The sequence below is a fragment of the Branchiostoma belcheri genome, unplaced genomic scaffold, assembly GCF_001625305.1.
Source record: "Branchiostoma belcheri isolate BF01 breed outbred unplaced genomic scaffold, Haploidv18h27 scaffold61, whole genome shotgun sequence".
Lineage (NCBI taxonomy): Eukaryota > Metazoa > Chordata > Leptocardii > Amphioxiformes > Branchiostomatidae > Branchiostoma > Branchiostoma belcheri.
Window position 1 is genome coordinate 1,572,399 of NW_017804254.1, and position 12,959 is coordinate 1,585,357.

The 12,959-nt window shown below is 41.8% G+C and overlaps 3 protein-coding genes across 3 annotated transcripts; 1 reads left to right on the forward strand and 2 right to left on the reverse strand.

Annotated features, from left to right (window-relative positions):
* The first annotated feature begins 2,828 nt into the window (after positions 1–2,828).
* On the forward strand, positions 2,829–4,257 carry LOC109482940 (transmembrane protein 45B-like). Its single transcript, XM_019785838.1, has 2 exons — positions 2,829–3,269; positions 3,861–4,257. The coding sequence occupies exons 1-2, from the start codon at positions 2,868–2,870 to the stop codon at positions 4,104–4,106; spliced, it is 648 nt and encodes a 215-aa protein (XP_019641397.1). The 5' UTR covers positions 2,829–2,867; the 3' UTR covers positions 4,107–4,257.
* A 2,226-nt stretch (positions 4,258–6,483) lies between these two features.
* On the reverse strand, positions 6,484–8,811 carry LOC109482925 (transmembrane protein 45B-like). Its single transcript, XM_019785822.1, has 4 exons — positions 8,503–8,811; positions 7,955–8,171; positions 7,374–7,762; positions 6,484–6,806 (listed from the first exon to the last, which is right to left on the reverse strand). Exons 2-4 carry the CDS (start codon positions 8,163–8,165, stop codon positions 6,561–6,563), a joined length of 846 nt encoding a protein of 281 aa, XP_019641381.1. The 5' UTR covers positions 8,166–8,171; positions 8,503–8,811; the 3' UTR covers positions 6,484–6,560.
* Positions 8,812–10,583: 1,772 nt separating this feature from the next.
* On the reverse strand, positions 10,584–12,617 carry LOC109482926 (transmembrane protein 45B-like). The gene is made up of 3 exons (XM_019785823.1): positions 12,367–12,617; positions 11,434–11,822; positions 10,584–10,842 (listed from the first exon to the last, which is right to left on the reverse strand). Exons 1-3 carry the CDS (start codon positions 12,575–12,577, stop codon positions 10,597–10,599), a joined length of 846 nt encoding a protein of 281 aa, XP_019641382.1. The 5' UTR covers positions 12,578–12,617; the 3' UTR covers positions 10,584–10,596.
* Between the last annotated feature and the right edge of the window lie 342 nt (positions 12,618–12,959).

Here is a 12,959-nt window from a genome sequence, read left to right on the forward strand (position 1 = left end):
CCAGATCGCGAGATAATGTAAAACACTGTAATTATAGAATTTCCTCATTAATTATGCAAATAAAGTCCTCATTTGCATAATTTGCATTTAATTATGTACATCTCTCTCTCAGCTACCTACACACCAAAAATAATGAAAATATGTTGTTCCTGTCTGGACTTATTGGCTTTTAAACATTTCGCCAGAAAGTGCCCTGCAGTTCCAGAACAAGCCGCTAGGGGGCCCAAACTTATATGACTTCTTTCCAAGCACGAGAGCTACCTTCCATCAAAATTTCATGACCCTAGCATGTCCAGATCGCGAGATAATGTAAAACACTGTAATTATAGAATTTCCTAATTAATTATGCAAATAAAGTCCTCATTTGCATAATTTGCATTTAATTATGTACATCTCTCTCTCAGCTACCTACACACCAAAAATAATGAAAATATGTTGTTCCTGTCTGGACTTATTGGCTTTTAAACATTTCGCCAGAAAGGGCCCTGCAGTTCGAGAACAAGCCGCTAGGGGGCCCAAACTCATATGACTTCTTCCCAAGCACGAGAGCTACCTTCCATCAAAATTTCATGACCCTAGCATGTCCAGATCGCGAGATATCAAAACCGGAAGTTGCGCTGCAGTACCAAGGGAAGCCACTAGGGGGACCAAAATCTCATCATTTCCAGTTTTTGTCACACCCTACCAACACACCAAGTATGAAACCAATCCATCCAGGCGTTCTTGAGTTATCTTGTTGACCAACAGACAGACAGAAGGACGGACGGATAAACGCAACTGAAAATATAACCTCCATGACACATTTCATGGAGGTAATAACCTCCATGACACATTTCATGGAGGTAATAATACAAGAATGAAGTTAAAATAGGTGCAGGAGGAGGGCAGAAGCATGGAGTGCTTGTACGAGGCCCTTTCCCCCATAAATTTAACAAGAAGAATGTAATCGATGATTTAGATTAAATCATGTACATGGAAAATAATGCATAAGAATGATCAAACAAATACGTAACTAGAATTCCGAGACCTCATACCTCCATGAAATATGATCTTGATATGTAAATGTAAATTTCTTCTTTAATTGTTCAAATGACCTCTGCATTAACATGATATATGCATCGTGATGTATGTTAACTTTTGATTAACTTACAGATGTCCCAAGTATGACATTCTCATCATTCACCATTACGAAATTATAGAATTTTCACATTAATTATGCAAATTAGGTCATCATTTGCATAATTAGTATCTGTTGAAGTTCCGCCTGCCATAGGTTACATAGTATAATGTAAAACACTGTAATTGTAGAATTTCATCATTAATTATGCAAATAAAGTCCTCATTTGCATAATTTAAATTTAATTATGTACATCTCTCTCTCAGCTACCTACACACCAAAAATAATGAAAATATGTTGTTCCTGTCTGGACTTATTGGCTTTTAAACATTTCGCCAGAAAGTGCCCTGCAGTTCCAGAACAAGCCGCTAGGGGGCCCAAACTCATATGACTTCTTCCCAAGCACGAGAGCTACCTTCCATCAAAATTTCATGACCCTAGCATGTCCAGATCGCGAGATATCAAAACCGGAAGTTGCGCTGCAGTACCAAGGTAAGCCACTAGGGGGACAAAAATCTCATCATTTCCAGTTTTCGTCACACCCTACCAACACACCAAGTATGAAACCAATCCATCCAGGCGTTCTTGAGTTATCTTGTTGACCAACAGACAGACGGACGGACGGACGGACGGACAGATAAACGCAACTGAAAATATAACCTCCATGACACATTTCATGGAGGTAATAAATTAATGACAAAGAAGTAGGGTGGTGTATAAATATGATGCTACAATGATAACAATAATAATTGGTATCAGATAAAATGAGAAAGAACACTATATGAGATTACTGCAAGGGGCTTGGATGGTTTATCAGATGGTTTTTCAGAGCTCGTTTGAACGGCGCCAGGAAAAAGGAGGTAGAATTTTTTAGGGCTGGTGGTAGTTCATTCCATAGGGTGACACATTTGTATTTGACTGACATTTGGGCAAAAGATGTTCTTAGTAAGGGAATTTGAAAATGGGAACGTTGACGAGTTTCATAATTGTGAATCTGTGAACGAAAGTTAAGAAAGTCATCAAAGGTTGGATACTGCCTGGCCAATTTGATAGTCTTGCGACCACCGTAAGATCTGCTTGGAGATAAATACTGGTTATGCTCCACCATGTTCCGTATATCGAACAAGGACGTTCTTGATGGAAGGCAATAAGCTAGGTTCTCTGTTTCCGAGTTTGGTATCTCTAAACAGATATGGGGACTCGGTTCATTGTCAATGTTAATGCCTGCTTTGGCCTTTGGGAACATTATTGTACCTCTTAAATGATTCTTCTCATGGCTAGAATGCCAGTAATTCCTACTAAATGTTACAAAACAGGCGTAAAACAACGAGAACAAGCTTGAAAGTTCGACGAATTATAGAAATTTCCTAATTTGCATAATGTAAATGTATCACCTAAAATGCCGACATCTACATATATCAAAAATATGATGCTTCCTCATTTAGGAATGGGTTTGTGTGGCCTTTGTTAGTTAGATGCACAATATATTTTATGATTTTGAAAGGACAGACTGCTATGGGACCGGTGAGGTGAGGTGAGGTGAGGTGAAAGTTTTTATCCAACAAAAACGGAGATTGCTCACCCAACGCTTTTGACCAGTCACTCTGGTCTTCCTCAGTAGACTGACCCAGTGAGACTTGTCACGTGACGTCTTTGAAGTGTGACGTCAACACTGGACCAAAGTTTTAATTTTCAGCATGTAGATACCAACACAGATGAACTTTCACGATGCATGTAATACTAGTACTTTATGATTATTGCAGGTATCATCTTTGAGCAGTTGGTGGCCCACTGGATCCTGATTGATCCAAACACCGGACAGTTCCACATTCTGGAAAACTGGCAGCACACCACCATGCACGGCTTCTTCCTCCTGAACGGATTTTGTGATGTCCTGATCGCTCTAAGGGCGCCTGTACCGAGTGGAATAGACCACGCGACTTTGTCACTAGCCTGCGCAGTGGAAGGGTTGTTGTTCTTCTATCACCTGCATGGCCGTACTGACTTGGACGTACACGTACATCAACTGTTGATCCTGGTTATCGTCCCATGCGTGGTCGTGACCGGGCTGGAGACCTGGAACCCTCGGACCGTGTATCTACCCGCGCTCAGAGCTGCAGGAGCTATGCTGCAGGGGACCTGGCTGTGGCAGGTTTGTTTGTTTGCTTGTTTGTTTGTTTGTTTGTTTGTTTTGGTTGTACGTATCTTGATTAGCGTTAATTGATTTAACACTATTCGTCCTGAAGTCCGCTACACGATCAAATAAAACCAAAGAACAAAACCTTTACAATTAGTCAGTAATAGACAAAAGATACTAGTAAACAAAATCAAATGAGATAAACTTAAAAGTGAACCGGAGAGGTTAGTGTAAAATAACTGAAAGATAAACTGGGATATCCAAAAGTAATAATAATTGATAAGGTATGAATACTTAGATAACTGAGCGTGAAAAGTGAGGGACGGTTGTCTTGCAAATTTTAACTGTCTTCACACTCAAAGGGTTATGAGATCAAAGTATGAAGAAATCACACAAAATCACCTATGATTTGAGTTCTGTTGAGTTTCAAAATATGCTTTGCAAGCACTTATTCGTTGTTGGAAAGCCGTAACTCAAATGTTGCAATGGTCCAGAAAGCTAGAAAGGTGTGAACCATGATGGAAAACGTGGATTTACGTAGTTCTCTTCACACTCATTACATAATGTTTTTTTTCACGTTTAGATAACGGATCTTTATTTCCACAGGCTGGATTTATCCTGTTTCCTCCCTTTCCTGGCCATGAGTGGGACCTGGAGAGCCATGAAAACATGATGTTTGTCTCCATGGCTTTCTGTTGGCACATACTGGGCATCCTGCTCTTCATGTGTGTTGTCTACACAGTGGTTTATCACATCTACCAAGCCAAGGAGAAGCAGAGAGGTACCGAGCTGGAGCTGGGACCGCTGTCTTCTCACATGTTACAGACACACTCCGACTCAGAACTGGACTGATGAAAGTCTTTTCAATCCGTCAACATCAGATAGCCTTGGTGCCATCCGAGGAGGCTCCTTTACCCCGATTTTTTCGGGAGTAGCGAGTGCAAATGAGCTCTGTTTAAAGGATGAGAAAGCGTAAAGGATGAAAAATAAAATTCTCAGACTGTCTCTGTTTGTTGTCTGTTATAACTTCTTTTTAACTAGAAAGGCCGACATTTGCTTGATCTTGCTTTGGAGCAAATTCAGCATGACTTCACCACATTTCACGACATGGCTGGGAAAGAAGGAGAAATACAGGGAAAACAATTCTTTACATTGATATAACTATAGTATGAAGTGACAACAGTTGGATAGCTATTTTAATTGCATAATGCAAACTGTTGATTTTCTAGATAAAAGCGTTTATGCCCGCCTTCCAATGCTGAAGCATGAAAGCTTGACATAAAAGTTACATGTACAGTACAGGCCACGAAATACGCATCAAGTTCTGCGGGACGTACCGCGGCCGCGTTATTCCGCGAGACGTCCCGCAATATCCCGCAGTGGAGCACTCGGGTGGGAGGGGGCGTTTCGTAATGTGTGCCCAGAGATCCCGGACAATTCTGATCGTAAAAAAAATCGTACAATTTGTAAATATAGCTATCTTGGATTTGGATGTATTGAGGCATACATTTGTAATGAACAGATTCGTGTATTATATAAGTCATGTATGTATAAGCCCCCTTCTCTTCCGCAACTCCGTACGTCAACCTCGCCTATCTAGGAGATTTCCTTCTTTATCAGGTTCGCTTTTGAACCTCCTTGATGTAACGTAACTATCAACCCGGCTAACACAAGCAGTGGCGTTTCCCGTTACCAGTGGACAGTTCTACGAAAGTGCTTTGAAATTCTGCAGGACGTCCCGCATTTTTCCGCAGGACGTTAATCAAATCATATCCCAACAGCCAATCAGCAAGAAGAATAGAGGAAACCTGCATGCCTATTGGTTGCTCGCTCTGCATGTTTTTCTGATGAGTCATGCCCAAATACGGTAACACACTGCTATAGTACATTTTCTATAACGCTATCACAAAAATGAAGAAAAAAAACGCCTGGGGGTATTTGGCCACTGTACTTCAACACCAAATTTCAAGTTATTTAGCCCCAAAATGAAGAAATTGAATCCGTTTAAAGAAATGGCAGACGACAATGACGAAGAAGAAACATGAGAAAAAGCAATATGTATTGGAATATAAATATTCCAATCAGTTAAACCAGCAAGAAAATATGTCATGAGCTTGACAGAAAAATGATATAATAACTCTTTACAGGAGATTCTGGGAAAAATAAACACAAGGATCCTGAAACAATGTGAACACGCCTTTACGATATTCTAACTAGTATGTTGCCACATATCAAGAATTCTATTTTTGTTCTCATGCAGTAAAAGTAGCGCTACTTGATTAGGCGCTACTTGAGACTTGCGAAGTAAAACACTCAACATCCTGGTTTCAGTTTATTAACCCTTGTCCTGCTGGCATTCCTGGCACAATATTTTTCAATAATATCATGTCTTAATTAGATCATAGACCCGCAATTTTTTTTGCCCTGCAGTGGCATAGTTACTTCCGCATTCGTTGCGTTTCGCTGCGGTGTGATGCGTTGCACGAGAAATACCCCCAAATCATACCTATACAGGGTGCTATATAGATGGTACTGTATGTGCCGCGCGACATATGTTGCGCACAGCAGGACAAGGGTTAAGAAATCATGAAATATGTCTATGAATAAGTAAGTGCTGGTTGCAAGCAAATAAAACTTGGAAGAATGGTCGGAAGGTTCAGTGTTTGAAAAATGATGCACTGGTCGGATACGTCTTTCCTTACAACATCTGCTTGGAGATTGTTTTTGCAGTTTTCTTATCTAGGCGACGCCTTCCGATGCTTGCTGTATCTCGAAGCTGATAACAAAATAAAACTAACTGAAAGCACAAATATAATTAGGTACCAGTAGTAATTACTTTGTCGTCGATTTCGATGAATTTTACACTTGAAAGATATTTAATACAGCTAGAACATCAATCATCATCGAACCTTCACTGATGTGTGTGACATGAAAACTTATAATCACACTTCCCACACACGGCAATACACTTCTAATAATGACATTTCCACACATCTGATAATCACACTTCACACACCAATACACTTCCCATACCATGCACCAATACACACAATTCCCACACCAATACACATCTTTTGGGAAGCTATTCAGACATCGGTTGACACAATATATATTGTCAAATAAGACAAACTGTCAAAAAATGTATACGTTACGTGCGACTCATTGACAATGGTTCTTGCGACTAATCCTGAAGCTGCATGTCTCATCATCACCAGAATTTGTCACCTTCGCCATTTAAGGGTTCTTCTTTGATCTTCATTTGTAGTTATCTATCATATCAAGTAACTGAACCTGTAAACACATCTGTTAGTCCAGTTCAGAGTCGGAGTGTGCCTGTAACATGTGAGAAGACAGCGGTCCCAGCTCCAGCTCGGTACCTCTCTGCTTCTCCTTGGCTTGGTAGATGTGATAAACCACTGTGTAGACAACAGACATGAAGAGCAGGATGCCCAGTATGTGCCAACAGAAAGCCATGGAGACAAACATCATGTTTTCATGGCTCTCCAGGTCCCACTCATGGCCAGGAAAGGGAGGATACAAAATCCACCCAACCTACAGGAACAGATAATATAATTCTTAAAAAAACTCTTTTATTCAAGAATTCAAATACAGTAACGTTACAAGAATCAAAATACTAGCATCATGACATAGATAAAAGGGAATATGGAAGAGCCAATATATTTATTTATGATTATTGTGTTATGCACTGTCGTACGTTATTAAAAAAAACATAAAAGTTGGGTTTTACTAAAAAAACATAAATAAAATACATCAGTTTGAAACATCGAGGTATTCACACACGTGCAATTCAGCCACTTTCCCGAGTGTTGCGTAGAATAAGAATAGAAGTAAGAAATATGGGGGAAAATGTTGTTTCCTGTTTCCAGACCGACCCTAGCCTTTTTTTGTGTGTCCCCTGCAAGGGATGTATATTCTTCGAGCTGGTGGATCTTTTCTACCTCCACGATCCGACACCTTATTAGTAATGAAACATTGTACAGTAGGTTTCCAATATTGACAGTAAAAATATAAGTGTCTTCATGCAAGTTTTACTTTGTTAAACTGTATTTTATAAGTTGGATCACTAGAGATCGCCAAAGTCTAAAAAAGCTGTCTGACCTGCCAGAACCAGGTGCCCTGTAGAAGAGTACATGCTGTCCTGACCATGGGTAGTAGTAACGTGCCAGGCTTCCAGGCCTCCAGACCGCTCACAGCCGCACACAGACCGGCCGCCAGCACTAACAGCCTGTGCAGACGGACGTCCAGGCCTATGCGGCCGTGCAGGTGGTAGAAGAACAACAGTCCTTCAACTGAGTACGCCAGAGACAAGGAGACGTAGTCTATTCCACTCGGCACAGGTGCTCTCATGGCAATCAGAATATCGAAGATTCCGTTGAGGGCAAAGAAGAGATACATGGTGTTGTGTTGCCAGATGTCTAACTCGTGGAACTGTTGCGTTCTTGGGTCAATGAGTGTCCAGTGTGCCACAAGTTGTTCCTCCACTATTCCTGCAACACAAGTTTGATCGGAAATTGTGTTCAGCATAACGCAGGTATACCTGGGTAACCATGTAACTAACTACTAGCTCGTACAACTACACTGAATTCTAGTACCTCATGTCAAACTATTGTACTGATGTTGAAATCATATCACAAATGGTCTTCGCCCCAAGTGGTCAATCGTGAAACGTGAAACGTTACCTGCTATTCCAAACATAGTTTTGCACAGTCCCTCCACAGGAACTCTCTTCAAGAACCGACCTGGACCGTTGTTGCAACACACCTCAGCAGCAGAGCCTGTATTCCGGCCTCCCATCCGACGAGCCCACATGACGGAATACCTGATGGTCCACCACAGGCCAAAGAAGAGGAAGAAGCTGCCTGGGATGGCATGGCCTGGAAAATTCCCCATGAGTGACTGAAACAAGAATAACGAAAAAAAAATAAGTCAGAGGTTAGCCTGTCTTCAGGGCTCTAATATTTCCGCCCGTCCAGCTCAACCGACAGCCCGGTAGGAGTGTTTCGCCTGTAGGTTTTGCACGCCTGGAGTTGATACTTCCGTCGTGCAAAACCTACGGGGAACCTAGCTGAGTGGGGCATGGAAGAGCTCCTGCGGCCCCGAAGAGAACCCGCCACAACCACGGTAAACTGGGTACCAGGCTAACCATAGCTGTCGACATTGTCAACTTTGTGAGGGAGGAGGGAGGGGCAGTTGACTAGGTATGAACAAGGAAGAAAATGGGACTTACCTTACTAAGCTGCTACTCCTTGACGAAGTGTACGGTAGTTCAGACGGAGTCTCCAACTTCTCAATGTCCACTGACTTCAGCACTTAACCAACAACCAACAGTAGTCTATATTAAGTAATCCGAATTGTGCCACCTGTACCAAAAACTGCGTAGTATGAAATGTCATTGGCACAAGTACTGTTTAGACAATGTAACTCGAGTACCTTTCATTCGAACAAATTACAATGACCATGTAGCTAAGATACACCAACATCAATAGTTTAGGTTACCTAACCCATTGATCTTGATGTAATAGATCCAAGTTTGCTGGTCTCCGGTCTCCGATAGCCTGACTAAATCTGCGCTCATAGCGGCCGGTCCGGGCCGGCCGCTAGCAGCGCAGATTTAGTCAGGCTAGGTCTCCGAGGGCTGCACACCATACGTTTTTAACACCCGCCTGGCTAACTATCACTAAGTCCAGCACGTACGGTGCTATTTACCTACTTTTAAAATAACTAGCATCGTGATCCTTAGCAGCTGAACGGTCTGTCTCATCTGGTACTGAGACAAAATTTTCTCGGGGATGCACATGTTGGCTCTGGTGGGCTTTCGCCACCAGACCGTTGTGTGGGTACAACAGTGACGTTGTCTTACGTGAGTGTATCACTCATGTATCTCTTATATAAATGTAATTGTCAACTTAATTTGCAAAATCGTGCCCAAAGCCCGAAGTCTACTGGTACGTAACGTTACATTGTTGAAATAAAACCTAAGTAGTAGAGAACTACTGCCTGCTCAACTACAATGTTTAAGGCACTACGTTTTCTATTATGGGGTTTGATGTTTTAAAAACTCCCTCCAGCTCAACTCCCCCACATAGCGGTTAATTTAGATAGACGGGCGTACTGCTTGTAGCAAGTTGATAAAGGTAATAGGGATTTCATACCGTATTTTATACAGTATTTAGCAGTTACATGTAAGTGAAGGTGAACACCATTTAACATGACCTAATCAAATCAGGACCTCAACGGCATAAGTTAGAGGGAACGTTAGAACAGCTTTTGCTGGCTGTCATTGGGTGGAGAATACGATCAAATGAGGTTTTCCACCTCATCCTTCATATCAGATTTAATTGACGTGGTATGACACCTAAATTATAGCATGTGTTAAACAAGGTTTTCAAGTATGGCAGTAAGACTGATATGCTCTCTTTAAAGAACTCTGGTTGGAGCTTATCAATACCCGATGCTTTACCTGTTTTTAAGTTCTTAACGCTAATATTTCCTCCTCAATGGACTGGCCTGTGTGGGATAACATTTTTTGTTAACTTTATTGTTGTTCATAAGGCATAAAGTACAAGTACATAAGTGCACACTAGTAACATCGATAATATGCAGTGGTTACAGTGTGTGGGCTAACATGTTCTCAAGAAGTTCAGTCATAGTGCTGTTTTCCTCCACTGTATGGTCCTCTCCACTTTCATTGTACAGCCCCTCAAAATAGTTTGCAAACTCTTGTGCACCTATGTTACCCATATTATTTACTTTCCTTCCTTTAACTAACCTCCAGAAATCCTTAGGATCCCTCTGTACAGTTCTTAATTTAGTTCTCAAATTTGCCCTATGTGTTCTCCTTTTCGCCCTCAATAGTGCAACAGTGCTTTATATTCTAACTTAGCCTGTTTTCAAATATTTCATTTGTTCTCACATTGATCCCGCCTGTATTTATGGAGGTTTTTACTTAGAACATTTTCTGCCTGTATACAGTCCAAATCAAACCATTCTTCTTGATTGTTTGGTGGGTTTACCCTTTGCCTTGAGTGTTGTCTCATGGGTGCTGTATCCATCTCCAGCGTTTCACCTATTTTTTTTTCACCGCAGCATCTAATTCATTAGTTGAAGATTTAAATTTACTTAATGCATAAGAGTTTGTGCACTTTGTCCATGTAATAGGTTTCTAAATTTTTAAATGCATATGAAACATATGAAACTACAGCTAGACGGAATGCATGGAGCACTTCTAGCAAATAGTTTTAACACTTTGTGATCCTTGCATCACTCGGACAGAATTTTTGATATTGCTCATCTGATGTTGTACGGATTGAAAAGACTTTCATCAGTCCAGTTCTGAGTCAGAGTGTGCCTGTAACATGTGAGAAGACAGCGGTCCCAGCTCCAGCTCGGTACCTCTCTGCTTCTCCTTGGCTTGGTAGATGTGATAAACCACTGTGTAGACAACACACATGAAGAGCAGGATGCCCAGTATGTGCCAACAGAAAGCCGTGGAGACAAACATCATGTTTTCATGACTCTCCAGGTCCCACTCATGGCCAGGAAAGGGAGGATACAAAATCCACCCAACCTACAGGAACAGATAATATAATACATCATGTTTAATAGGATATATATATATATATATATATATATATATATATATATATATATATATATATATATATATATATATATATATATATATATACAGCTATGTTAGGACTAGAGCTAGCCACACTACAAGCTAGCCATACAAGCTAGGCATGCTACAAACTCGCCACGCTACAAGCTAGGCATGCTAAATCTAGCAACACTACAAGCTATAAGCACCAGAGATGCTACAAAGCTAGTCATGCTACAAGCTAGCCACGCTACCAACTAAAAAGTGCAAGATAGCCACACTACAAACTAGCCATGCTACAAGATAGCAATGATACAAGACAGCTATAAGACTACAAAACAGCCACGCTACAAGCTAGCCAAGCTACAAGCTATAGCGCTAGCCACACAGTGACTACAAGCTAGTCACACTAAAAGCTTGCCTTGGGTACTAGCTACAAGTTAGCCACTACAACCTAGCCACACTACAAGTTAGCCACTACAACCTAGCCACACTACAAGCTAACCACGCTACAGGCTAGCCACGCTACAAACCAGCTGGTAACACTAGCTAGCTCACCTGCCAGAACCAGGTCCCTTGTACCAGTGTGAATGCTGCCCTGACCATGGGCAGGAGTAAGGTGTTAGGCCTCCAGGCCTCCAGGCTACTGACCGTCACACACGGCGCCACGGCCAGCAGCAACAGCTTGTGCAGACGGACGTCCAGGTCAGCGCGCCCGTGTAGGTGGTAGAAAAATAGCACCCCTTCCACCGCATACGCCAGGGACATGGAGAGGTGGTCTATCCCGCTGGGTACGGGCGCCTTCAGGGCAATGAGGACGTCGAAGAAGCCGCTGAGGGCGAAGAAAAGGTACATGGTGGTGTGCTGCCAGTTTCCCAGCATGTGGAACTGACCGGTGACTGGGTCAATGAGTGTCCAGTGGGCGGCCATCTGCTCACCCAACAGACCTGCAACACAGACAGGCTGGTCAAGTGGATATAATGAATATAACCAAGGAGGTATGGCCTAGGGAAAAAGTTGTGTTTCCTGTTTCAGTCCTTTTTTTAGGGTCGGAGGTAAGGATTATCTTTTTTTAAATAATTTTTTAGACTTTGGCGATATCTAGTGATCCAATGTACAATACAATCCTGTTGTCATCATTGAACGGAACCTAAGGCTTAGTGGGTGTGTTTATAAAATTCATGCACTTTTTTCTACAGCACCAGGAAATATTTATAAATTATCATGAGTAGAACATGTTGGAAAACCGATTGTACAACGTTTCACCACTAAGTGACAGATCATGGAGCTAGAAAAGGTCGATCAGCTCGAAAAATTCTTGTCCCTTGCAGGGATCCCCATCAAAAAAGAGATATGCACACGGAATCTGCGAGAATGACAAAAATATGTAAAAGAAGAGAACATTTTTGGCGCCTAGTTTTGGCACCAATAACCACACACAAAAACTGCCTTTACTGAATAACTGACGATGCATAACTTATCCTCTGTTACCTGTTAATGGGAATAAGATCTTGCACAGTCCTTCCATCGGAACCCTGCTCAGGAAGCGACACAGGAGAGGGGCGTTCTTCCAGCAGACAGCAGAGCTGGTCTTTCGGCCTCCCATCCGACTGGCCCACATCACGGAATACCTGATGGTCCACCAAATGGCGAAGAACAAGAAGATGCTGCCTGGTGTAGCATGGCCTGGAAAATTACCCATGGTTGTCTGAAAAAAGGACAATACAGAAGGTTAGCACAAGGAAGTTCCTATTATATACTATTAGATGCACATTATCCTGGTGTCATCCTATTTGTTTAACAGGGCCCTCATACTGACCCTAGTGTAGTAGTAGTAGTTAAAATAAACATTGCTAAAAATTACACTCTAGTCTAGGTGTAGTAGCAGGAAGTAGTAGGATGGCAACCAGGCATGAGGATAGCACACGAGAGTACTGTTACGTATGTAAAGTGGCACCAGTGGCCTTGTGTTGAATCTAGAGGCCATGTGTTTGAATCCTGAACAAGTCCTGATGTTTTACCCTTACTAGTAATGAAAGGAATTTAGGTCAGTATAAACTTGAACAAGAATGCCAACTCTCATA

What these genes read in the sequence shown, in the direction of transcription:
- LOC109482940 (XM_019785838.1), top strand. Translation starts at nt 2,868, where the DNA reads ATGATTATTGCAGGTATCATCTTTGAGCAGTTGGTGGCCCACTGGATC. An exon ending in AGGGGACCTGGCTGTGGCAG is followed by an intron (nt 3,270 to 3,860) that starts GTTTGTTTGTTT and finishes TTATTTCCACAG; the next exon opens with GCTGGATTTATCCTGTTTCC.
- LOC109482925 (XM_019785822.1), bottom strand. Translation starts at nt 8,165, where the DNA reads ATGGGGAATTTTCCAGGCCATGCCATCCCAGGCAGCTTCTTCCTCTTC. An exon ending in AACTATGTTTGGAATAGCAG is followed by an intron (nt 7,763 to 7,954) that starts GTAACGTTTCAC and finishes CTTGTGTTGCAG; the next exon opens with GAATAGTGGAGGAACAACTT. An exon ending in AGGGCACCTGGTTCTGGCAG is followed by an intron (nt 6,807 to 7,373) that starts GTCAGACAGCTT and finishes CTGTTCCTGTAG; the next exon opens with GTTGGGTGGATTTTGTATCC.
- LOC109482926 (XM_019785823.1), bottom strand. Translation starts at nt 12,577, where the DNA reads ATGGGTAATTTTCCAGGCCATGCTACACCAGGCAGCATCTTCTTGTTC. An exon ending in GATCTTATTCCCATTAACAG is followed by an intron (nt 11,823 to 12,366) that starts GTAACAGAGGAT and finishes TCTGTGTTGCAG; the next exon opens with GTCTGTTGGGTGAGCAGATG. An exon ending in AAGGGACCTGGTTCTGGCAG is followed by an intron (nt 10,843 to 11,433) that starts GTGAGCTAGCTA and finishes CTGTTCCTGTAG; the next exon opens with GTTGGGTGGATTTTGTATCC.